Genomic DNA, 25,462 nt, shown 5'->3' on the forward strand with positions numbered 1-25,462 from the left:
AATTTTTTTTCTTTTCAAAACAGTTTCCTGACCAGGCAACACAGCTAAAATGGAACGTTCAGTTTTGCCTGACGATCCCTCCCAGTGCACCGCCAATTGCACCTCCTGGGACACCTGCTGTGGTGCTGAAATCCAAAATGCTATTTTTTGTAAGTACCACCTGGCGTGCACATGTGTTTGTGTGTGTATGTGTGTGTGTGTATATGGGTGCAGGTGTGCAGAGCTTCTGAGGGAGACTCCATTTGAGGATAACAGAGCATCTTTTGGGTACCTACAGAAATTACCTGTTGCTGCCAAATATAGGCCCAGATCCCTTAATTGTCAGTTTAGACCTCACATAACCTTGGTTCCTTTAGTAAGGAATATATTGAACTAGGTAATTGTGTGACACAGTTGCATCTTAATCATAATATTTAGTTGTTTGTCACTTCTCTTGTTCTATTTAATTTTCTTTTACTTGTATCTTAATCTGACAGTAGAGTAAATGATAGTACTTTTGATACATTTACATAAATATTTTGTTTTCTTACTGTGTTTTTATTCTCTTTTGTTTGTGTTGTGTCTACAGCTTCAGCTAACTCAGAAAACACCGGTCCCTCCCCAAGAACCCGTTAGTATTATAGTTCCAATCATTTATGACATGGCTTCAGGTACCACCCAGCAGGCAGACATTCCCAGACAGCAGAACTCTTCTGTTGCTGCTCCCATGATGGTCAGCAACATTCTGAAGAGGTTTGCAGAGATGAACCCACCACGACAAGGTACATGACAAGTAGATGATATTTTATTGCATATATGTTATAAACGTTCTTTTGAGAGATCCCCCTTCTCCCCTCTGCTCCCTCCTTACCCACCTTGCCCCCCAGTCCTAGTAGTAGAGCTCTGGTTGCTGTGGCCCTCTTAATGTCTGCCTGTCGCTTTCTTCCTTTCTCACTGGTTCTTCAGTTTTGTCCATGTCTCTGCTGCCTGGACTTTGTTTTTGTTAGTGATTTACTATTGGGACTGACCCAGTTGCTAATGCCAGAAGCTTGTATTTATAGCACACGTTGCCACAGAGCCCTAGGTTAGGATGATAGAATTTTCCATGGCTGTGAATTCCTGCCCCACCATCGATACCTGCCACTCTGTACATCACCAAGTTGAAATGCATGTTGGTTTCTCCTATTTCATGGTTCAGTCATGAATAGAATAATATCACTCAAACTTCTGTATCTTCTAAATGTTTTGTGAAGAATAAAAGCTGATACAAATGGCATCACTGCTCCTTGGGCTTCTTATATAAGTGTTAGGCGGGTGCAAGTGAACCTTTTCACCAAGTGCACAATGAAGCTCTCAAACTGAACATTTTCGAAGAGACCAGAATGATTCTGGTAGATAAACAAGGTCCCTTCAATACCGGAGTAGCCTATGCTTAACACGGAACTTCTGGCAGTGCTAAATTTTTTACTATAAAACATAAAGCTCAGCAAAGAGAACTTCTCTTCCATTCTGCTTATGTCTAACGTTAAGGAAATTAAATTTGCTTATTTCTAATATTAAGGAAGTCCTCTGTATCTTTCTGTTTAGAATAGTATGATAACAGAATTAATTTTTTAAATGAGGGAAAGTTGTTCTCTGAAACATTTTTTAGGTACCACAGTGTCAAAATTTTACTAGACACAGGAATCATGGGAGAAATTATATTTTCAGCTGTTTGTTGCCCCATATTGTATACATAGACAAGTTCTCACCTACATATAGTTTATAAGGAACACACTGGGCAGTAGAGAAGGGTGTGCTTCTTTTGTTGTAATGCTTCTTCCACTTCTTATAATTTTCTGCTTTCATCCTTTGACTTCTCTTCTTTCAGCTCAGAATAGGTCCTTCAGAATCAAAGTTTAAAGCTATCAACATTTTCCAAGTAGCAGTTCAGTGTAACTTTGACAATAAACACCATTCCTTCGCAAGCAGATGACTATCATTGTTATGTCTCATGGAATTTAAAATTTAAAGGAAAGAATGTTTGATCCTGTTGGGATCGAGCAAGTTTTTCTCCCTATCAATAACGAAAATGTGTTTTTTAAAAAATAAAAAGTTGTAACTTCTTTTATTTAAGAAATTGTTGCGATATTTTGGAAGTATATTTCTTTTTTTCCTTTATTTGACCTTAGACTGGTTAAACCTTTGGATTTTTCTTTCTGTACCTTAATTTTCAGTAGTTGGAGAGAAGGTTGCAGTGACTTGCGCAGGATCACTGCACATCCTGCCCTTTGCCGGAAGGCCATTATTCAATTGAGGTCTTCACTTCCTTCGCTCTCAGCCACTGTAGCGTTAGGCCATGCTCTAGGGAAAGGACCCGGTTTGGGGTTTCTAATATTTACAACTGGTTTTGGTTTATTGTATTGAAATATTTGAGATACGTGTGTGTGTGTGTGTGTGTGTGTGTGTGTGTGTATGTACACATACACACACACACACACACAATAAGTAAGAGGCAGGGTGTTTCGTTCTTTGAGCAAAGGGGAAATTGAGAGGATGAATCATTAACCTCCCCCAACCACCCCCCCATACACACGCACACAAACGAATCTTGTTTTGGGATTGTTGGTGTGCTGTACTTTAGCCCCCCCTCCCCTCCTCCCAAACTCATCACTTCCTCCCCGGTGAAGGAGGAATCATTCTGTTTTTGTATTAATTGATTTTAACGTTGAACTCCAGAAGTTGATCAATTCCTGGAAATTTGAGGGAGACTCCAATAGGTGTCATAGACCTGCACTGTCCAGTATAACTGCCACTCTTCACATGTGGCTATTTAAATTTATTTAAAATCAAATAAAATGTAAAATTCGGTTCCTCAGTCACACTGGCTGTATTACAAGTATTCAGTAGCCACAGCACACATATAGAATATTTCTGTCATCACAGAAGGTTCTATTAGTGCTGTCGTAGACATTTTTATCTGGCCTTTAATGCAACATCAGAAGGACACGATTGATGTTGTTAACTAATATATAAATATAAAATTAGATCTTGCATTAGATTCAAGAAAAGGTCGTCAGGAGCCTTGAAGTCCGACTTCAAAGTCTTATCCAATGCTCCAGTGTTTCTGTGGAGAAACTCTAGGCATATTGTCTTAAATTCAGATCTAACTGGGAGTTGCCCAAAATGTCTTCATGATGAAAAAAACAAAACCCAAACCAAGTATCATCTGATACTTAACGCTTAATCCCCTATAATCCGTGCAGTTAAAATCTAGTCTTTTGTTTTGGTCTTTAAAGTTCTTGCTAATCTTAGACTTAATTACCCCGACCCCCACCGGTGTGTTAACATCATCTTTCCTGTATTGCGAATAGCTAATGACCATTTTTCTCTGTTGCAGGTGAATGCACAATATTTGCAGCTGTTCGTGATTTAATGGCTAATCTTACACTGCCCCCTGGTGGGCGTCCATAGATACTATTGTTTTTAAACCAGGAAGGCTGACAAAAGAGACAAAACAACAAAAAAAAAAATCTGAATTCAGCCTTCAGTTTAAAAAAGCAAAAGGACTTTTTTGACTTTAAGAGCTGAATATTCTAAAGTGGCAAAAATTTTCAGGGTGCACTTCTTTCATCAAAAAGACCATCAATCTTTTGTATAGTGAACTTGTATAGTGTGTTTAAATGGGACACATTTCAAATTAGGTAATACGTCAGTGTCCGCTTGCCAGTAATAGATTTAATATTCTGTTTTATACTATAAAATTATGGAAATGCCAAATTTGTTTATTTAATTGTTTTCTTATGTTTTGGGTGTAATAGTCCTTTTTTGGGTTTTGTTTTTTAAGGCAGGTCTGTCATTTTTGAATACTGTAAAACTGTGATAAACTTTATATTGAAGCTGTATTTTAATATGACCGCTTTGAATCCTTACATGAAAATGTTCTGGGAGTTGTTATAAACACATCCCAAAGAAGCAATATTTAATAAAACTAGGTTAAAAAAGTGACCCCTCACTTGTGTGTATATCAGCTCTGTAGACTTCTCAGGGCCTCCCTTCATCTTTAACCTGGTGGGGCCAGTAATTAATTTCTAATAATACATGTCTGAAATTTGACCAAAATATCTTTGTTTCAAGGTTAATTTATTTTCCTTAAACATTCCTAATTTGACTGGTGGTTAACATTTAGGACCTTGGTTGTCTTTCAGTGTAGGATTTGGGTAAAAAAGAAAGAACCCAATCTTTGAGAACAAACAGTGAGTAGTTCATATTGATCAAGGATCCCAAATACTGCAGTCATTCTCTGTTGAGGATGTGGGAACTTTTCTGTTAGGCAAATTTAGTTTACAGGATACTTCTGCATATAGCATTAATTAGGAAACCAAGAACTTGAATGCTCTACCCTTGCATGAAATTTCTGTGACGTTTCTTTATCTTGATTAACTTCTCCCCCTTGCCTTCCCCACCAGAATTGGGGTGGTTCTAAACAATCCCAATTTAATTTATTGTCAACAAAATGATGAAATGTTTTACCTGGAAGAAGCCTGGTGCAGTGCACTCACTTGGAAGAATCCAAGACCCAGGGTCTGTCCAGGGTCAAATGGAGTTTCTGTTACACATCTCAGCAGAGTTTCTGTTCGGAGCACTGTGCTGTCTCTCCCAGTCCGTCGGGAACTTTTTTAAGCTTCAAAGAACATGATCCAAAGCAAAGGTCTTCTGGAGACTTGATGTTATTTGGGAAAGTTTTTTAAATGGTAATACCATGCTGAGCTATCTGATCACTGTTATACTTGTTCTCCATGAAATTTTAGATGCTTTATCTAATTCTACTTTAAGATGATTTAATTGAGCTTCTGTGACTATCAACTGCCAAATTCTAGTTTCAAGCATCTCATTGCAGTTAATATCTGTTCTCAACTTTGCTTGATTCTCCATTCATTTCTGGTCGGAACTGAGGCCTTCTTTGCCTTTCTTCTATGTCTTATTTCTGCCTTCATCTCCTGCTTCTCACCCAACTCTGCCACTATGCAGAAGCAGGTGACTAAACTTTTATCCTTCCCTTAACTTACCTTTTATCCTTCTGTTTTTGGTTCACCTTACAATGGTAATCACATCAGTTTGGCAGTCTGAGATGTCTTTTATCAAGGGTCAGCCCTTTCCTATTTGGAGCTGAATCCTTTCTTTCATGTAGAAATCTACATGTATATACAAGAAATGTATTTTTATCGGCAGGATAATATTGTCTCAAATAATTTTATTAATAGAGTTAAATTTTCAGGCATTTTCCCTTTTAATTGTGGTTTTGAAATATTAATTGCATTTTTAAACATGATACAGTCAGTGGATACTTTGTTCCTTATTATAAGTCATCTCTGAATGCATTGTGCAAATCAAAAGATAGAATTCAGTGAACAGAATTTGCTTTTGATGCTTATGAAGAGAAAACCCATGGATGTGAATTTTGATATCACGCTTGATACTTGGAATTGATGCATACTTTATTACAGCTTGAAAACACTGAGCATTTGAATCTTAGATTTCATCACAAACTATGTCTTTTGCCTCTTCTGTTAACCGAGTTCAATCGAAGGGACTGTATGCCCATAGGGATTTTGCCTAATAGGTGGTTTGGGTCTGTAGTGTATTTCAATGTGACGTTAGAAATTTCAGTAATAAATAAAATTCATACAAGTTTCAGAGAACTACCAACTCTCTAGTTAATTTTCATGAAGATGTTTTGGGTAGTAGTCTGGTTTATTATTAGCTTAACCTTGAAGAAATTGGTCCTGATTTGCCACATTCTTTTTTCCATCTGCTGAAATGAGGACTCCGCGCTGCCAATGCAGGGAGCCGCGGGTTCAATCCCTGGTCGGGGAACTAAGATCCCACGTGCCGCGGCACGGCCAAAAGATAAAAAAAAACAATGTATTAGAAGTATTTTCAGAATTAGAGAGGAAGAAAGCGAAAACTTTAACAGAACATATCAAGTTATTAATAACAGGAGCGCTGAACTTTGTTTGAAAACTAACACTGAGTGAGCTAAGTGCAAGCATAAACTAAAATATACATGATTTTAAATTTAAACACCACTAATAACTTTACTATGTTGTAGTTAACACAGTAACCTGTTCAGCGACGAGATACTAAATAGTCTGTTAGTCATTTTTGGGATCATGGTTAATTTGATAACTTCAAGAAATATAATTTTGCTACTCTAAATCTGGGTCCAATTTCAACATAAAAAAAAGATATTCCTGGGGCTTCCCTGGTGGCGCAGTGGTTGAGAGTCCGCCTGCCGGTGCAGGGGATGCGGGTTCGTGCCCCGGTCCTGGGAGATCCCACGTGCCGCGGAGCGGCTGGGCCCGTGAGCCATGGCCGCTGGGCCTGCGCGTCCGGAGCCTGTGCTCCACAGCGGGAGAGGCCGCGACAGTGAGAGGCCCGCGTACAGCAAAAAAAGAGAAGAAAAAAAAAAAAGATATTCCTTTCTTTCATGGTTTCTTCCTCAGAAGAAATACCTATTACATTTTACTTTAATCCAGTTTACTATCATCCAAGTGTTCCTGATATAAAATCAATACACAGAAAATGATAAGAGAATTTATACTCAGGGAATTTAAGGGACAGAAAGGAAAGATGTTAATGTATATTTCATTGTTCCCTGCGGAATTTCCTTTTTCATGTGGTTTAATGGGAATGGACAGTTTGTCTAAGGGAATGATTTGAAATTTACTTGGGATGGATTTACTATCGAGGTTTTTAAGAAAAAATTAGCAGAGGCCAGCCAGCATTGTGCTGCAGAATTCCAGGAGGCTATGATCTGCTCACGGTTTTCTATAAATTGCCTCCATTTCCAGGTGGCCAGTGATTTGTTAAAATACTTTGCCCAGGAATGACTGATTGATGAAAGGGCACGTTTAGGTCAATATAAAATAATAGCTAATATTTACTGAGAGCTTACTATTGCCCGGCACTAAGTATTTCAGACTGTATTTAATTGTCACAACAACCCAGCAGGGTAGGCCTCCTTTTACTGTGAGTAAACTGAGGCCTGGACAAATGAAGGAATTTGCTGAGATCAAATTAAGATTGCTTAAGATCAAACAGCTAAGAAGCAGCATTTTGAGTCCAAAGCTGACCCTCCTGAACACTGCCACTTTGCTGTGAAACAAAGTCAGGGGAAGGCTTCAATGTTTAGGCTCTTCCCTCAGGGCCTTTTGACTACACACAATTTTAAAATGTTTTCCAAGCTCAAGCAGCTCACTAAAAGCAACTAAAATTGAGATGACCTCTTGTCATTCGGAGTTGACAAGCCATTGCCTTCTGACCCTCATGGCACTTATTTGGAACTTAGATTACCTTATGCAAGGAGCTCTAATTATCATATAACCAAGAGTACTAAGTCACCTAAGCTCGATGCTTCAAGACCAGAGTGGAAGAAGTCCTCATCCCACTCGGGGCGATGCAGCCCTCCAGAATCCGGGTGATGTGTCGTCCTGTTTTGCCTCTGCTAGGTAGCCCAATGGCGGATGTCTCTGAGCTTTGTGTCACCTAGGCACACCGCAGGCGCTTAACAGGTGCGCGGTGCAGACAGCCAACGGTCAAATTTCACTAATGTCCAGATAGGCTACAGCCAACCTGCGGGCTTAGGATCCAGTTAAATAAACTTTCTAGAATTGTATAACACAAGGAACGTAAGTAATTCAATAACTGTCTTGAGCACCGTCTTACACCTCTACAATAAAAAAAAAAAAAAGAACAGGAGCACAGGCTTCAGGAGAGGGAGCCCAATCGTTGGCTGGCGAGGTCTCAGTTTGGGGGAACAGAGTAGAGGCTTTCTGGGCGAGCACCAAAGTACATAACGCGTCGGTCGCCATCTAAGCCGGGGGTGGGGCCGACGTGCCCCGGAAACTAGAACTCCCTGCCGCCTGGCGGTTGGGGGAATCCGGGGCGCCTTCGGGCGGGGCCACGCCCAGAGCGCCGCCGTCGCCTCGGGCGCGCCCAGACTTCCGCGCCTGCGCACGACCGTCCGCCCCGCCCCTCGCTCCGTGGCCCCGCGGGCTCGTTCCCGGCATGGTGCTCTCTGAGCTGGCTGCGCGCCTCAACTGCGCCGAGTACAAGAACTGGGTGAAGGCGGGCCACTGCCTGCTACTGCTACGCGGCTGCTTGCAGGGCTTCGTCGGCCGCGAGGTGCTCGCCTTCCACCGCAGCGTGCTAGCCGCCGCCCCCGGCCTGGGCCCCCTCGCCACCTGCCGCAGCGGCTCGCGGTGCAGCCCGCGCGCCCGCCAGGTGAGCACCCGGCCCGGGGTCTTGACCGTCGCCCCTCACCCCGTCCGCGGGCGCAGTGCCTCGTGCCCTCCCCGGAGCCGGGCCGACCGCCGTGCCTGGGGTTCAGATGCCCAGACGCCGCCCCTCCCTCCCGGGCCCCTCCTCACCGCCGCCCCCTGTAGTTTCAGCCTCAGTGTCAGGTGTGCGCAGAGTGGAAACGGGAGATTTTGAAACATCACACCAGCAGAAATGGAGACGTTCACTGGGGAAACTGCCGGCCGGTCCGCTGGCCGGTCGACGCCTGGGAGGTGGCCAAGGTAAGCACCTGCGGTCGGGAGGGTAGGAGGAGTTGGCCCACCAGGTAGGAGTTACCTGGAGCCCGGGGCGTCTGTTGGGTCTGTGTGGGAGCTGGGCCCCCATAAACAGATGCAGAGAGAGATTGGGCTTTTGATCAAGGGTGTAGTGTCTAGGCGGCTCAGGGCTGTTATATCGGACCCAACGCAGCTTAGTGAAGTAGAAGATTTCAACAAGAGACGCTGGGGCAAGATGTAGAGTGGGCATCATGGGTACAGGCACAGAGGGAGAAGCAGGCAAGGCCTTTTGAGGGTAGGCTCCCTGAGTAGCTCACTTTGTCTGTAAGGTGCCATGAGGAAGGCAGAATAAGCCAAGGGAAGTTGGGGTTAAGATAGAAAGGACCTTAAGTGCCTAGCTAAGGAGTAAAACTTTGGGGAGGTAGGGGTGGGGTAGGCAGCCAGATAAAAGGGGACTGTTCGGCCCGTTTTCAGATCTTGGTGATGTGACTTACTAGCTGGGCTGATTGAAGAATTTTTTTGATTTTTTGATATTTGCCAGAAGCCCAGTAGGAGGGGGGGAGGGGAGTCGCAGTAGCCTCCTAACACAAATTCACCTCTGGCGTCAGTCTACATGCTAGTTACCAGCAGGCACAGGCTTGGTGCCTGGGAAGCAGGGATCAGAATCTCCGCCCAGCTGCTGTGGTGCACCACTGGGCCCGCCTCTGTTCCCTAACCTCAAAAATGAGGAAGTTGGACTATATCGGTGGCCCCCAGACTTTTGGCTATCGTGGTCCAGTAAACCCATCCTACCCTCTCCCCCGTTGGTTTGTTGCTGCCATAGAATTGCCAACTTCTGCTTTTACTTAGAAAAGAAGAAAACTTAAAACTCTACCCTTTGCTATGACCGTCCCTCACCTGTTTGCTTTCTGTCACTGCTTTCATACCCTCAGAATCCTCTTGAAGCCCATGCCACCTGTTTCTGCCGCTCTTTCCTTTCTTCATTGCTGTCACCTGCAGACCTAGTCCAACCACATGTGTATATTCTCTCCCCAAGCTGGACTCCCCTGTCAAACATCCTGTGATCCTCTCGACCTCAGCCTCCCACTTGCATGCTCACACCCGGACTGTGTCAGCACAGGGAGCTGCGGTGTCCAACATCCTGCTTGCCCTCGGTGTACTTATTCAACCCGCCCCCACCTCTGCCCCACCCCTCGTCCCTCTCCAAAGTCCACAGCTTTCCCAATCCCCAGCAGCCTCTGCCCTCCCAGCTTCCTTTGCTTCCTCAGCCAGCCCAGATTCCACAGTCCATCATTCTGTTCGGTCCCTTGCAGTTGTCTCGGTCTTCTTCCTCCTTTCTCTGCACTTGCCAGGCCCAGCTCCAGCCCTGATGACACCACACCTGCTGCTCTGGGGAAGAATCTTTCGAGGGATCTTTCGCTTTCAGTTCTTGATCACGAGCCCAGCAGCCTGGCCCTGTCTCTCCGTAGGTTCCTGTTCCCGGAGACAACTGTTGCTGCCTCTCCTTCGCTGAGCTCCCACTCCTCTTCCCCCACCTGCAATCCCAGCTGCTAACCTTGCTCTCGCTTTCTTATCTTTTTACCAGACCTACCAACCTACCTCAATGTGCACCATCTTCTTCCTTCTGCTACAAAGGAGGAAGGGCGTTTCTCCTCTTACCGCCCTGTCCCTCCACTTGAGTGTTGGACCTTATCCCCTCCCACCTGCCCAAGGACTTTGAGTCTCCACTCTTGCGACCTCCCAGTTTATTCCCATCACCATACAAATAGCCTTAGTACTGCCTTGGTTTATTCAATTTTTTTAAAGAAAGAGATTTCAGTATAGAGTTAATATATGACTTAGCAGTGCCACTCCTAGGTACATACCTGATGAAGTGGAAACATGTGTCCCCACAAAAACCTGTGCACCAATGTTCATAGCCGTACTCTTCACAATAGTCAAGAGGTGGAAACAACACACATGTCCATCAGCTGATGAACGGATAACCAAAATGTGGTTTATCCATACAATGGGATATTATTTAGCCATAAAAAGGAATGAAGTACTGATACATGCTACAGTATTGCATGAACCTTGAAAACATTATGCTAAGTGAAAGAAGCCAGTCATATATTGTATGATTCCATTTATATGAAATGTCTAGAATAGCCAAATCTATAGAGGCAGAAAGTAGATTAGTAGTTGCCAGGGCCTGAAGGAGAGAGGGGGCAATAGCTAATGGGTAGAGGGTTTCTTTTTGGGGTGATGAAAATGTCCTAAAATTGTGGTGATAGTTATGCAACTCTGTGAATATACTGAAAACCACTAAACTGTAAATGCTTAATTTTTTTTATTGAGGTGTAATTGATTGTAACGTTATATTAATTTCAGGTATACAACATAATGATTCGATATTTAATACTTTGTGAAATGATCACCACAGTAAGTCTAGTTAATGTCCACTACCATGTGTGGTTGCAAATTTTTTTTTCTTGTGATGAGAACTTTCAAGATCTGCTCTCTTAGCAACTTTCAAATACTGCAGTACAGTATTATTAACTATAGTCACCATGCTGTGGATTACATCCCCAGGACTTATTTATTTTATAACTGGAAGTTGGTACCTTTTGACCCCCTTCACCTATTTTGCTCACTCCCCACCCCCCACCTCTGGCAACCACCAGTCTGTTCTCTGCATCTGCGAGCTGGGGTTTTTGTTTTAGGTTCCACGAATAAGTGAGATCATATGGTATTTGTCTTTCTCTGTCTGACTTACTTCACTTAGCATAATGCCCTCAAGATCCATCCATGTCATCACAAAGAACTGTGTACTTTATTTATTTATTTTTTTAGCCGTATTATTACATTTTATTCATTGAAAATAAATAATTACCAATGAATCCTTTCTAGATTTTCTAGTTTCCCAAAGTTCCCTGTATTCACATTCTTTTTTTTTCACACACACACACACTGTATTTTATTTTTACAAGAGATAAATAAACTGACATCGAGCATTGTAAGTGGATGACCACAACAAAAGCAACAACGACTGCAATTACCGAACACGAAACACACTCATACTATGTCATGATATTGGCGTTCAGTCCAGTAATCCTCCACGGTAACAGCTCCTTTACTTTGCAGTGAAAATTGATTTGTATATTTTTTGCCTCTGAGTCCTTGTGGGATTTTTTTTTTTTAATTCACACAGAAAGTCACAAAAATTATAATCATCCTCATCAGTTCACTCAGTCCCATGTAATTAATTTTTTTTTTCATCTTGATCTTTTGTTAGCACTTTTGTGAATTCATCAGTTTTCCATTAGAGTTCTGGAAATGCTTATTCATTCAGTTCAGCAGTATAGTCAGTTACCAGAAACCTGTGCTTGTCAGAGTCTTTTCCATGAAGAACTGTGTACTTTAAATGGGTGAATTATATGGTATGTGAATTACATCTTAATAAAGCTTTTTTAAAAAAAGAATTGAGTGAATACTTGGAAAATAAAATTTGAAAAGAAAGAAAAACTTCCTTCATCCATTCCGTCCAGCTGTCTCCCCATTTCTCTAACTGCCTCCCACATACATACCCAGTAGAACTTCTCAAAAAGTGCTTTATGCCTAATTCTCTTTTCAGGGTTCATGCAGGTCCCGTTGACTCTTCAACCCACTCCCCTCTGCCTTCTGCCCCGCCACTCCACTGCATGTCTTGTCAGGGGCACACGTGACCTTCCGTTCTCTGGCCTCGCCCTTCCTACCTCTCAGCTATTCGGCGCTGCCGCACTGCAGGCCACTCTTCTTGAAACAGCCCTGGCTTTGTGACATCCTCCCCTCCTGGGTTTCCTCCTGTCTCCCCGGCTCCTCCTTAGCCTCCTTCTGAGTGTCGGTTGGCCTTCCTCGGGCCTTTTCTGTCCCTCCCCATCCCGCCTTCTCCCCTGGTGATACTGTCCAGGCCCGTGGAGTGAAATATTGAATACTACGTTTCTGCTGACGGCTCCCAGATTGGTACCCCTAACAATGCGCTGTTCTGCGCTCCGGGGGCCCATACCCAGCTGCTACTTGATGCCTCCACTTCACCACCTCCTGGGTACTTCGTCTTTTCTTCTCAAGCAGGACTCTTCATCTCTCCCCGCCAGCCTGCACCCATGCCCCACCACCAACTACCTACAGTCATTCTTGCTTCACCTCTTTCCCCCCACCACCCCTCTTATTTGTAACGTGCAAATTATCTTTGGAATCATCCTCGCCATCTCTGCATCACAGCTCTCGCCCCCTCTCCTGCCAGCCTCCCACCTGGCCGCCTCTGCTGCTCTGCTCACCCCTGGTTGGTCCTTCACACAGCAGGATGTGCGATCTTCATGTGGGAATCAGATCGCTTTCTTCCTTTGCCCAAAACCCTTGGATGGCTTCCCGATGTCCTTAGAGTAAACTCCAAACTCCTTGTCAAGTCCAGTAAGGCCCAGCACGTCTGGCCCCTGTTTATTTCTCCAACCTTGTCTCCTACTACTCAGTGAAGAGACAGGAGGGGGTAGTGAGAGGCAATAGCGTGTGTTTCTCATCCTGTGCTTGTCACATACGGAACCTGGCGGTAGGCGATACCATTTTAAGAAACAGCTTTCAGAGGCAAGGAGGCGGCAGAGCCTCTGTCGGCTTCTGGTTCTGAGGAAAGGAAAGAAGTACTAGAATAAAACCTTGACGTGGGAGAGACAGGTTTATATTGGTGAGAAAATGCCAGACTGGACATACCTTGTAATGGGAAAGAAAAACTCTGCTTGGTTTTGAGGCAACTAAGGCCCCTCCCACTTTGGGTGTTCCTCTCAGCCACAGTTGGAATAAGCAGTGTTTCTTTTCTTCCTCTTTTTTTCCTCTATTTCATCAAATTAGTTTGCCTGTGATACATTAGTTCTTTGTTAACACTTGTAACATCCATAATCTACTTTCAGCGGGTTGGCCGGAGACAGTGATGGTCTTGGCTACTGTACCTTTTGATAGGGGCCATCCAGTGTGTGTAGAATTCTTCTCAGTTACATGAGGCCGAGGTGTGTGATTCTGCCACCATCAGGAACGGAGCCCTGACTCTCCTTGGGGGGTGTCGGCCCATACCACGTTCCTTTTTCCGCATAGCACCATGAGCACTGTAGGAAGCAGCATGGTTGATGCCTACGGAAATGTGTTTGTTTTCAAGGGAGCAGGTCTCTTTATTTAGAGTTCTTTTTTGGCGAGTCATTTTTCATATGTCATCTCTTCTAGTCCCTTGGCAGGAATGTACTCTCGAGCTTCGTAGCTTGGTAAAGTTGTTGCCTTCAGATGTAAATTTGGAAATACTTCGGGAAAGAAATATGCCCAAGCCTTGCTATGACACCATTTTGGGGGTACACACCATAAAATGCTACAAAAGGAAAAATCATGCTCGAATGAGGCCATTCTGTTGTATCTAGTATCTCAAACCCTGGGACACCGTCTGTAACGCCTGTGTAGGTCCTGCTCACCTTGCACCATCAGCATAATAATTGCCAACATTTGTGGCCTGTGTATTAGCATGTGCCAGGCACCGTGCAAGTGGTTTACTCGCATTAACTCATTTAATTCTCGAAACATCCTTCAAGGTAGATGAGGACAGTTAGCCCCTATTGACTGATGAGGAATCCGAGGATAGGTAACTTGCCCAAGGTCACACAGTTGACAAGTGGCAGAGCTGGGATTTGCACCCCAGGTCTGTCGCATTCCACAGCCCAGACTCTTAACTTTCTACTACCATACTGAACTTTCTCGAGTAATTTTAAAGTGTCCACTTGGGAATAACTATTACTTTTAAATCTTCTTTAACAACTCAGCCACTGAAACTTCAGTAAGGAAAAGAAAAGGGTGGTTTCTTCCCCTGCCTCCTGCTTATATGCCATTAAGAAAGGACAATTAGGTCAAGTGTGTAAGTGTCTGTAATAGCAAGTGGACAGATGGAGCAACTCTTCAGTTATTGCCCTGGGCTGAGGCTTGGCTGCCGCACTGTTTCCCAACTTGTGTTTTGGACTCATGAGGCTCTAACTTGAAACCTCAGTAAGAGAGTTTCAGTCATCATTTGGGGAACAGGCACATAGCATTTGTCCCACTAGCCCCATATAGATAGATGTCTCCTAGGGTTGGAGGAGACTCGGGTGCCCCTTGGGCCTCCCCTGCTGCAGGCCTTCATGCCCCGAGGACTGGCAGACAAAACAGGACCCGAGGAATGTGACGCGGTTGCTCTTCTAAGTCTCATCAACTCCTGTGATCACTTCGAGGTTGATCGAAAGAAAGTCACAGAGGTAAGAACTGTCAGATTGAAAAGCAGACAGAGTTGGTCGGGTGGGTACTGTGAAGACCAGCCAGGAGCCACACCCCGTGCTGCTAAAGCAGCCGTGTGGGCAGAGCTCACGGCTCTCCCCAGACGGTGGTGTGCGAAGGAGTTAAACTTTGGTCCACAGTTGTCATCGCTGAGCAGGCAAGCAGGGCTCACATCACATGCACCTTCTGTGATGTCCCAGAACCCCTGTGCGAATGCAGGCGGGAGACTGACCCTTCAACCCTACCCTGTTGAACTTTTCCAACAACCTGCTGTTGCACTGTTTGCCACTAAATCGACAGGCCTCAAATTTCTCTTCCCTGTTCTGCCATAAACAGAAGCAAAGTAATCTTCCATATTAAAAAAAAAAAAACAAATACAGAGTAATGCGTCATTCTGTCCATTGGATGCCAGCATTGGAATCCTGCCCTTCTCAATCTCATTGGCTAAACAGTTGCAAGGCCAATTTACCTAGAACTGAGGAAAATATAAACCCTAATGGATAAACAGTGTCAGAACAGATCGCTGCGCTTGTCAGACTTCCTCTGGGAGATTTAGACTATCTCTGTTTCACCAGAGAACAGCTTTGGCACATTTGTTACTCTAAGGATCCTTGAAAAGGGTATATAGCATACCTGGATTATTTATAATATGTAGAGAAAATGCATGTATATTTTGCTAGCATGCCAGCAGCTGAAAGGACTGAGAATCCTTTATCATCAGCAGACTCAAAAACTATCACAGTATAAAATCGACCCCTTTGGTAGCTTTCAACCAAGAGTGTGGAAGACTTGGCATGAAATGTATATTAAAAGAGTTTTGCATTGTCTGCCTTGGCCTTTGGGTATTCTCAGAGCCAGTAGCCAATAGTTTTGCTCTTTGGCAGGTTGTTTTAAGTTAGGGCATTTGGGGGATTGTGCGAGAGATACCCACCCGGCCACAAGGTTTCAAGGACTAGCGACAGTTATAGGCTTGTTTGTATTTCTTACCCCAATTAATTTATTCAAGTGGCTGGGGGTTGAACATCCCCCTCGAGCCTTGACAGCACCTGCAGACCACACACTTGTGGATTTTAGAATTAACAAGGCCTTTCAACAGTCTTTCTCTGGAACTACAAAATCTCAGTTTACCCCACTATTGGCCTTTGAGGGCTTTTCTCTCTTTTTGTCTTTCTATAGGTGATTAAGTGTCGTAACGAGATCATGCACTCTTCAGAGATGAAAGTATCTTCTGTGTGGCTTCGAGATTTTCAGATAAAGATCCAAAATTTTCTGAATGAATTTAAGAATATCCCAGAGATTGTGGCGGTATACTCCCGAATAGAACAGGTAAAAAATCACGTTTAACAGTTCCTGCATAAAGACCTAAGGGGGAAAAAAAGGAATCACAGTCACTCATTTAGAATTTGAAGCTTATTAGATTTGAACAAAATTCTAGAATGTAAGTAGGGGAACAACATTGATATGAAGTCAGAATCGTGATTGGGCTGAGCAGCTTTTCTGTGGTCACGGGATGTTATTAGACTGGATCCAGTCAACGATGTTTAATTACAAATTCTTTGAATATCTTTTTTTTTTTGGAATATCTTTTCCATTCAATCAGTTCATATATTTGTTCGGTAACCCAACAGCTGTTGACATCTGACTGGGCTGTTTACATCCCTGAGGAGGATCAGCCAGATGGGTGTGACTGTGAAACAGGAGTTTACCTGAGTGAGCACCAAGTAAACGAGATAGAAATGGAGTTACTAAAGGAAAAGCTTCAAGAGCTCTATCTTCAAGCAAAGGGACAAGAGGTGTTGCCTGAAGAGGTAAAAAAAAAAAAAAAAAAAAAAAAACCACATTATATCCCCTGTGTGAGTAAACAAAACAAAGAAAGGCACCAGGGAGGAAGAGTAGCACATTTTAACTTATTAACGGTTATGTTTCTGCTTTAAAAGTCAAATAATTTCCAGAAATGGATATTCTTTTGGCACAGATTACTGTTACCCTTAAACAAATGTTTTCACCCCATCAGCAAACATTTGGGTGCCTAATATGTGCCACAGTGTGGAAGACCACAGGAAGGGCGGCCACAGAATCCTGAACCGCAGGCTCCCGCGACTCTGCAGCTCAGAGGGGCGATTGCAGAAAAAGGCTTTGCTGAGAAGGCGCTGTTGAGCTGGGACTAAGAATCAAATCAGAGTTCAGCAAATTGGCAAGAGCAGAAGGGCATTCTTGGCAGAAGGCATTTGCCAAGACATGAAAGACTAGCCTGGGCCAGACAGTGACGAGGCGACGTAGGAGGGAGGTATGGTCGGTTGTGAGGGTGGTCAGGTAGGTCGAAGCCGTATTTTGAAAGGTCTTCTATGCCTCACTAAGGGGTTTGGACCTAATTCCCAAAAAGCAGTTGGGAGCCAACAGAGGTTTTAAATCAGGAGAGAGTAAATGAATAGATACGATAGGGCTTTTAAAAAGTGACGTCTTAATGGCACTTGGAGGTTGGAGCCAGGAGGCTCTTGGCAGTTGTGTGAGGGTGAGAGAAAGAGGACAGAAGCTAGAGGTGTGGGGGAGGAGCCGGGTGCGGGAGGCACTACTGGGGCCTAGCCGCAGTGGCTGGTTAGATTACTTGGGGCGTGGCCCGGGGCTGGCGGGAGGTGGCGAAGGAGGGGTTAAAGGATCGTCAAGGCTTCTAGCTCAGGACGCTGCAAGCTAATGATCGTCTCAAGTACAGGAGATTCGAGTCCCCTTTGTTACATGCAAGATACTAAAAAAACTAACAGTAGTAGAATTATATTTTGGTAAGGTTCAGAAATAGCCCAGCACTTGCTGGATTAGAATTCCAGATTCCCAGGATGTCTTGGACAGATCATTTTACCTCTCCAATTCCACCTCGTCCGAGGAAAGTAGTTTTACTGGCTACCTCGTGAAACACAGCGTGTTTTAATACAAGGTGTGTATTTCATTTTTTAGGCCATGCTCCGTACTGGTCCATATGCCGACGCTAACTCTTCTGACCTTGACCCAGGTGCTTCACTCAGCCTGATGAACTCCTTTAGCACAGGGACTGGGTACCAGTGGTTTTGGGGTGCACCCACCCTGGCACACCATAGGTATTTAAAGTGACGAATAAGGCTGTTAAAGCTGTTTTCTAAATCCATCTGTTTCATCTGGCTTTTTTTTTTTTTTTTATTTTCAAAAAGTATTTATTTGTTTGGCTGCATTGGGTCTTAGTTGCGGCATGTGGGATCTAGTTCCCTGACCAGGGAGCGAACCCAGGCCCCCTGCATTGGGAGTGCGGAGTCTTAGCCACTGGACCGCCAGGGAAGTCCCTCATCTAGCTTTACTTTAAAATGCCATTAGAACCATCCCCAGTTTTCTTTCCACTGCTCCTTTTAAAAGCAGAGTCAGACAACAGAAGAAAACCGGGGGATCAGGCTCACGGTCCCTGAGTCGTCAGAAATTCTCTCCTCTTTCTTGAGGGAGCTGCAGTTCTTTTCGTGTTTGTGTAACAAAGAGCAAAATGCATCAGTAGCAACACACTGAAACCAGGAGTCTCTGCAAGTTGGGAGCGGGAAGGGACCTGGGTAATACCCTGCTTTATAGCAACCCTAAGGGGCAGGTGCTGATGGGCTCAAGGCCTCACGGCTGGGGTATGAGGGCTGGCCCGGGAGTCTTCCCGCTCTGGCCCTGGGCCTGCCTTCCCACGTGCCGTGCAGCGGCTCTCATGTCACCGAGCAGCTAGCAATTGTAAATTTCGACCCTTCATTATCTCTGTTTTACAGAGAGGAAATTGGGGTTAATTGGCTTGTCCTCTGGGTCCCCAAGTCTCTAGATAAAGGTGATAAATTCTCGTTTTTCATGCTTTCTGTTCAGTGGACCGTGGCATTTCTCTTGATAGTTCAATTGATCAAGTTGTAAGTTCGGACTGATTGGCACGTTATCTCTGAGAAGCTGAAGGATGGCTTTCCACGATGTGTGGAACAGACCTCTTTTGAAAGTTCAGCAGCAAATACGATTATTCATGTTCTTTTGGGTTAGTCTCCAAAGTCAGAGGATTTGGTAAACCAAATTTCAGTGACTCTAAAACACTATGAATTGCAAGACACACCATTAATTCAGTCACTTGTAAGAAAAAAAAATGCTGCCAATTTCCTGTAAGACACTATCAATGGTAAGGCGCATTCTCATTCGAGATGTTAAAGTATTTAAAAATGTGCAATTAGGAATCAAGAAATGCAGTGGTTGTATTATGACCGCGGCACTTTTTGTGTGAATGTTTAGCAAGACCTGTTTCTGGTGTTCATTAAAACAGCAGAGCTCGGGTTGGAAAGCCAAGTTGAGAAGAAAGGGTTAATGGTGGTGATTTAGTGCGACAGTCCCCCGAAAGGAGCACGGGAGTGAGTGCCAGGGACCACGAAGCAGAGAGTTCATCATCTCCATTCTTTTCTGTCCAATTGGCGAGCCTTAATGATAACATTATAAAAGGGGGCTCCCATTAAAATACACTGTGCGTGCATAACCGTGATTGTAAAACGCGGTCCGCCTCAGAGCCAAATGGGAGCAGCAGCTGCCGCCCAAGAGCCCTTCACACACACCTGCCGGCCCTCGGCGCTCTGTTAGGATCTGGGGGGTTCAAAATTCAGCCAGAGAACGTTGAGCGCAGTAAGTGGCTAAAAAACATGCAAAGAACTTGCACATTCTTGAAAATCATTACTGACTTCTTAAACCCTGGTGGGGGGACCGCTTTCAGGGGGAAACTCAGGGAGGAGGTGACAGAATGCAGTCGAGGCAGTCAGGGAAAGGATGGAAGTGACACTCCATTGGTTATAGGCCAGATTTATTTCATGAGTGAGTGCCTACTATTTGCCAGGCACAGTTCTAGAAGCTTGGCGTGCATCAGTGAACAAAACAGATGGTAAACGGTCAGCATAATAAGCAATGATGGGGCGAGGTCGAAGGAGGAGGGTTGTGTGGAGCACAGTGTGGGGATCAGGAGTGGCCGAACGGGGCTGGAGGTTGGGTTGCGCGGGGTGGCCAGGGAGGCCCCATTGGGAAGCTGAGACTTAGCGATACCTTGGAGGAGGTGCGGAGCAGCTGTGTGCGCTTCTGGAGGAGGAGCGTTCAGGCGGAGGGCAGGGCAAGCTAAGCAGGCTGGCTGGAGTGCGGTGAGGAGCTGAGCGAAGGGAAGCCTTGTGGGCCGTTGGGAGGATCCAGGCTCTTCCTCCTGAGGCGGCAGCCACACTGAGTTCTGAGCAGCAGAACGGTGAAGGGAGCACGCTGGCCGCCGTGTGGAGGATGCAGGGCCGGGGGCCAAAGATGGAAGCAGGGAGACATTAGGAGGCTGCCACAGGTACCAGGTCAGAGAGGTGGTGGTTCAGACCAGGGTGGAAGGGTGAAGAGTAGAGGTGGTGAGAAGGGGGGCACGTGTGGTGTGGGAGAGAAGGAAAGGCATCAAAGACAAGTCCAAGGGTTTTGGCTTAAGTGCCTGGGAGTATGGAGGCGCTAAGCATCTTTTGCCTAGAACAGCGCCTGCCTGGCACATAGTAGACTCTCGGTACACTTTTGTTAAATGACTGTCGGAAGGGAGGAATGTACCAGACACAGTGCTAGGTGCTTTTACTAGATTATTTCTAATCCTCACAGGAATGCTTGGTGGTGTTGGTATCATCATCCTATATTTGCATATATGGAAGTAAGCTCAGAGAGGTCAAGTGTCTTGCCCAAAGTCACACAGCTAGTTAAGTGGCAAAGCTGGGCTTCAATATCCAAGTCTGTCTGACTACTTTTCTAGCACTTTGTTTTTCCATCTTTACTTCCTTCCCCATTTAACATATAAACGTGCATAAGCCTTCCCCATTCTTAATAAATTTATTTAAAAACTCCTTTTGACTCTTTCTCCTCCCCCCAAGCTAAAATAATCACCCCTGTTGAGCACATTTCAAGAGCAGAGAGGGTCAGGAGGTGACAGCACAAAGGATCATAGCTCCCAAGTCATGAAATGAGAAGGTCTATGGGAAGGGAGGACCCCACTCCATCTTGGAGGGTATGTGTGGCGCACAGACCAGGCCGGCATGGTCTCGGGCATCTGCTGGGAACCAAGGAATGGGAAGAACCCTGGGGTGCATCTAGAGCACCCGGCACAGGCAATGAGTGCTAACAGTGCAGTACCCGCAATTACTAATTACTAATGTACACTGTGAATTATGTCATTGATGTAATCTTCATTTCACGTTTTTATGGTTTCCAGATTTATTATTTAAAGCCCAGGTATCTTTCAGGAGCTGTAGGCTTGTTTCTAGCCATGTAATAAACAGCTCCAGCTGAAGGGCACATCCCCATCTACTTAGTAACCTGTCTGAAGACCTCTGGTCATCCTCAGCTCCACCCTGGCCCTCCCTGTTCCCTGTTCATCCTGGTCACAAGCCCTAGCCAGTCTTCCCCTCCCTCCCATCCCTGGCAGCCATCGTTCTGCAACCGACCGTCTCACTCACTGCCGTCACAGTAACCTGGTGCTGCTTAGGTTCTGCCCTAGCCCTACTGCACCAGAGTCAATTGTGTACATCTCTAAAGTTTAAGAACCACCACTCTGCTACGAGTAGGGTACTCCATCACTTTCCTTCGTTAGATGTCGATCATCTTGACTTAGCTTGGAATTGGGGGTCCCTCATTTTAAACAATTCACCACACCCCAAAATATTAATAACTCTCTTCTTTGTAATAAGCACAGTGACCAGTGAGGGTATCCTCGGATAAGCCGAGTGAAAACACTTCCGTGGTACTATTCTAAGAATACATGCTTTTATTAGTTTAAATGTCAGGAAGGATGTTACTGGTGGGAGTTTAAATTGGTATAACCTCTAGAGATGACAGTTTTGGCAAAATCTATTAACATTAAAACAGAAAACTCTATCAATTAAAACTTCATTCCACTTCTAAAAACAGATCCTACAAATAGCCTGTCACTTTATGCAAAATGACACATGTCCCAGGTTAGTTACTGCAGCAGTATTTCTCTTAGCAGAAGGTTTGAAATAATATGTTAATACATGAGACATCCATAACTGAAAAACTATTCAGCCATTAAAAAAAACAATGAGGCCACTCTTAACAATCTGATATAGAAAAAAATCAGTTGAAGAACAATGTCTAATATGCTGCCATTTGTGTTTTTAAAAATGTGTATGTGCCAATTATGTCTCAATAAAGCGGAAATTTTAAAAAGGTGTGCACATATATACATATATGCTCACGTGTAAATGCATGGACTATCTCTGGAAGAGACACAAGAAACTTCATTGTGGTCACCTTTAAGAGGAGCTGGGTGACTGGGGACAGGATGTGGAAGAGGACCAACTTTTTACGTTGTACCCTGTGTTCATCTTGAACTTTGTACCAGTATATTTATTACTAGTAAATGTGTATGTATATTTTATAAATATTGAATAGTAATAAATGTATATATGTATACATATTTACTAGTAATAAGTGTGTACAAAATTCAAAATCAAAGAGCATTATATGTGTGTGTATATATGTGTATGTGTAAATGTATTTAATCATAGTAAATGGGTACAAAATTCAAAATGAAAGGGCTTTATTTTTATATATACATATATATGTATGTGTATGTATACGTATGTGTGTATATATGTGTATACACACACACACACACATATAGGTATAGACATATAGCCCTTTTGTACAAATGCAGGAAGTTTTACAGCAAAAAAAAAATCTTTTAAAATTTTTTTCCAGTTTTATTGAGATATAATTGACATACAGCACTGTATAAGTTTAAGGTATACAGCATAATGATTTGACGTACATATATCGTGAAATGATTACCACAGTAAGTTTAGTTAATGTCTGTCATCTCGTATAGATACCAAAAAAAGGAAAAAAGTGTTTTTTACCTTGTGATAAGAATGCTTAAGATTTACTCACTTAACAACTTGCAAATATACCATACAGCAGTGTTAACTATTGTCATTGTGTTGTACATTACATCCCTAGTACTTATTTATCTTATAAACTAGAAGTTTGTACCTTTTGACCACCTTCATCCAATTCCCTATTCCCACCTCTGGTAACTGCAAATTTGATCTCTTTTTATGTGAGTTTATTTTTTTGTTTTTGTTTTAGATTCCACATGTAAGTGAGATCATACAGTATCTATCTCTCTCTGTTTGACTTAACTTAGCATAACGCCCTCTGGGTCCATCCATGTTATCTCGAATGGTAGGATTTTCGTCTTTTTTATGGCCAAGTAATATTCCATTGTATATATATATCCCACATCTTCTTTACCTATTCATCTGTTGATGGACCCTCACGTTGTTTCCTTGTCTTAGCTATTGTGAATAATGCTGCTAATTAACATGGAGATGCAGATATCTCTTCAGCGTGGTGTTTTTGTTTTCTTCAGATATATTCCCAGAAGTAAAATTTCTAGATCACCTGGTGGTTCCTTTTTTAAGTTTTTGAGGATCCTCCATACTGTTTTCCAGAGTGGCTACACCAATTTACATTCCCACCAGCAGTGTACGAGGGTTCCCTTTTCTCCACATCCTCGCCAACATTTGTTACCTCTTTTTGATGATGACTGTCCTTTTTTTTTGGCCGTGCCGCATGGCTTGTGGGGTCTTAGTTCCCCGACCAGGGATTGAACCCGGGCCCTTGGCAGTGAGAACACAGAGTCCTAACCACTGGACCGCCAGGGGATTCTCGATGATGACCATTCTAACAGGAGTGAGGTGATACCTCATTGTGGTTTTAATTTTCATTTCTCTGATGATTAATGATGTTGAGCACCTTTTCCTGTACCTGTTGGCCATTTGTATGTCTTCTTTGGGAAGATGTCTATTCAGTTCTTTGGGAAAATGTCTATTCAGGTCCTTTGCCCATTTTTTAATTGGGTTGTCTGTTTTTTTTGCTGTTGAATTGTGTGAGTTCTTTTTATATATGTGTGTGTGTGTGTGTGTGTGTGTGTGTGTGTGTGTGTGTGTGTATAATTTTTTATTTTTTTTGGCTGCGTTGGGTCTTTGTTGCTGCGCACAGGCTTTCTCTAGTCGTGGCGAGTGGGGGCTACTCTTCCTCGCGGTGCGCGGGCTTCTCACTGCAATGGCTTCTCTTGTTGCGGAGCACGGGCCCTAGAGCGCACGGGCTTTAGCAGTTGTGGCTCGAGGGCTCTAGAGCGCAGGCTCAGTAGTTGTGGACCACGGGCCAGTTGCCCCGCGGCATGTGGGATCTTCCCGGACCAGGGATCAAACCTGTGTCCCTTGCACTGGCAGGCGGATTCTTAACCACTGCGCCACCAGGGAAGTCCCTCTTTATATATTTTGGATATTAACCCCTAAAAGCAAAAAATGTTAAGGGGACAAGCAAACACGCCCTTGTGTGGCCCCAGTACCAGCTATTGGTAGACACATGAACAGGAGCCAGTCTTGGAGCTAGTAAGTTTCTCATCTGAATTTTAAGTCTGTTATAAAATTATCTAAGCTGTGCATTGTATGGTTTCTTCTTACAGATCTTAAATCAACTGGAAGTGGTGAAAGAATTTCTGAGAAACAACGAGGATCTTAGAAATGGTCTTACAGAAGATATGCAGAAGCTAGACAGCCTCCACCAACAGCCTCAAAAACTGGATTCGAAGGAACCTAGGGCACAGACACCTGAAGGGAAGGCCTGAAGTGAGTTTAAGCATATGATGGTAAATAAGGACAGAATAGCCTCATCTCTTTAATGTCTGTTCTTTTAGGTAAGGCCATAACACACATAGTCTCATCTGAAGTTTCCCTATGTCCTTATTATTTGAAAGAAAGGACACTGAGCTTTGTGCTCTTTCTGATTGATGGTTCTCACATCTGTGAACTAGTTCAAGATAAACTCCCTGTCAGCTTTGTTCAGTCAAGTATACCTGAAGTCACTGGTCTAGTCTTAAATGAATCAACTTTATGACATAATCAAGAAGCATTTCAGCCCTAAAGTGATGCCAGTGATGCCTCACTCTTAGCCGTGGCATGAATAACAGCAATTTGTTTATATTCATAAGAAAAACTTGTTGGGACTTCCCTGGTGGTCCAGCGGTTAAGACTCCGCGCTCCCAATGCAGGGGGCCCGGGTTCGATCCCTGGTCAGGGAACTAGGTCCCGCATGCCACAACTAAGACCCAGTGCAGCCAAATTAATTAATTAATTAATTTAAAAAATACTTGTTAAAATAAGTAACTATCTTCAGTATTTTACTTTTTTTCCTCAAATGAAGAAAATTAAAACATTTTCTTTTATTTTAGGTTGACCTTCAACAAAAATCAGGCATGTTCTGTGAAAGTCAGCCGGGTTTCCATCTCAGCCGTCCTTTTCTGTGCAAAAGGGAAAACTTACCCAAGTACTCCGCTCAAACAAAAAGGAATTTGTGTCATCTTTTACTGGACTTTCCTTTAACTCTTTGGGAATTTTTTTTTTTTTTTTACATTCCTAATCTTGGTGTTATGTGATCTGTACCAGCCAAAAAATATTAGATACTCTTGTGCCAAACTTGCTGTCATCCGGGCTTTTTTGTTTGTTTTTTGGGTTTTGTTTTTGGTTTGGTTTTGCTGTTTAAAAGGTGAGATTCTTTTCTGGTCCTAAAACTCTTAACTGCTTAAACACTAAAGG

General features: G+C 43.7%; 2 protein-coding genes across 8 annotated transcripts in view; both read left to right on the forward strand.

The window, feature by feature from the left end:
- Positions 1–5,660, forward strand: part of MED14 (mediator complex subunit 14) — a 74,698-nt gene extending 69,038 nt beyond the window's left edge. For all 4 annotated transcript variants that reach the window (XM_060137528.1, XM_060137527.1, XM_060137531.1 and 1 more), the window contains 3 exons: positions 24–149; positions 569–761; positions 3,359–5,660. In XM_060137528.1, coding sequence (XP_059993511.1) covers positions 24–149; positions 569–761; positions 3,359–3,432 — 393 coding nt within the window. In that variant the 3' untranslated portion in view covers positions 3,433–5,660. The remainder of the gene's footprint in view (positions 1–23; positions 150–568; positions 762–3,358) is intronic.
- A 2,355-nt stretch (positions 5,661–8,015) lies between these two features.
- On the forward strand, positions 8,016–25,342 carry CXHXorf38 (chromosome X CXorf38 homolog). Of its 4 annotated transcripts, none has more exons than XM_060138299.1 (8): positions 8,016–8,244; positions 8,406–8,540; positions 10,905–10,955; positions 14,690–14,809; positions 16,005–16,154; positions 16,457–16,636; positions 24,334–24,516; positions 25,099–25,342. In XM_060138299.1, the coding sequence occupies exons 1-7, from the start codon at positions 8,029–8,031 to the stop codon at positions 24,493–24,495; spliced, it is 1,014 nt and encodes a 337-aa protein (XP_059994282.1). In that variant the 5' UTR covers positions 8,016–8,028; the 3' UTR covers positions 24,496–24,516; positions 25,099–25,342. The 4 variants fall into 4 exon arrangements, with proteins under 4 accessions (XP_059994282.1, XP_059994281.1, XP_059994283.1 ...); XM_060138298.1 differs by having other exon boundaries at positions 24,334–24,496; XM_060138300.1 differs by lacking the exon at positions 10,905–10,955 and having other exon boundaries at positions 24,334–24,496.
- Positions 25,343–25,462: the final 120 nt, after the last annotated feature.

Source organism: Lagenorhynchus albirostris, chromosome X, assembly GCF_949774975.1.
Source record: "Lagenorhynchus albirostris chromosome X, mLagAlb1.1, whole genome shotgun sequence".
In the NCBI taxonomy this organism is placed as follows: domain Eukaryota; kingdom Metazoa; phylum Chordata; class Mammalia; order Artiodactyla; family Delphinidae; genus Lagenorhynchus; species Lagenorhynchus albirostris.

What these genes read in the sequence shown, in the direction of transcription:
- CXHXorf38 (XM_060138299.1), top strand. Translation starts at nt 8,029, where the DNA reads ATGGTGCTCTCTGAGCTGGCTGCGCGCCTCAACTGCGCCGAGTACAAG. An exon ending in TTTGTGAAATGATCACCACA is followed by an intron (nt 10,956 to 14,689) that starts GTAAGTCTAGTT and finishes CCCCTGCTGCAG; the next exon opens with GCCTTCATGCCCCGAGGACT. An exon ending in TATACTCCCGAATAGAACAG is followed by an intron (nt 16,155 to 16,456) that starts GTAAAAAATCAC and finishes GTAACCCAACAG; the next exon opens with CTGTTGACATCTGACTGGGC.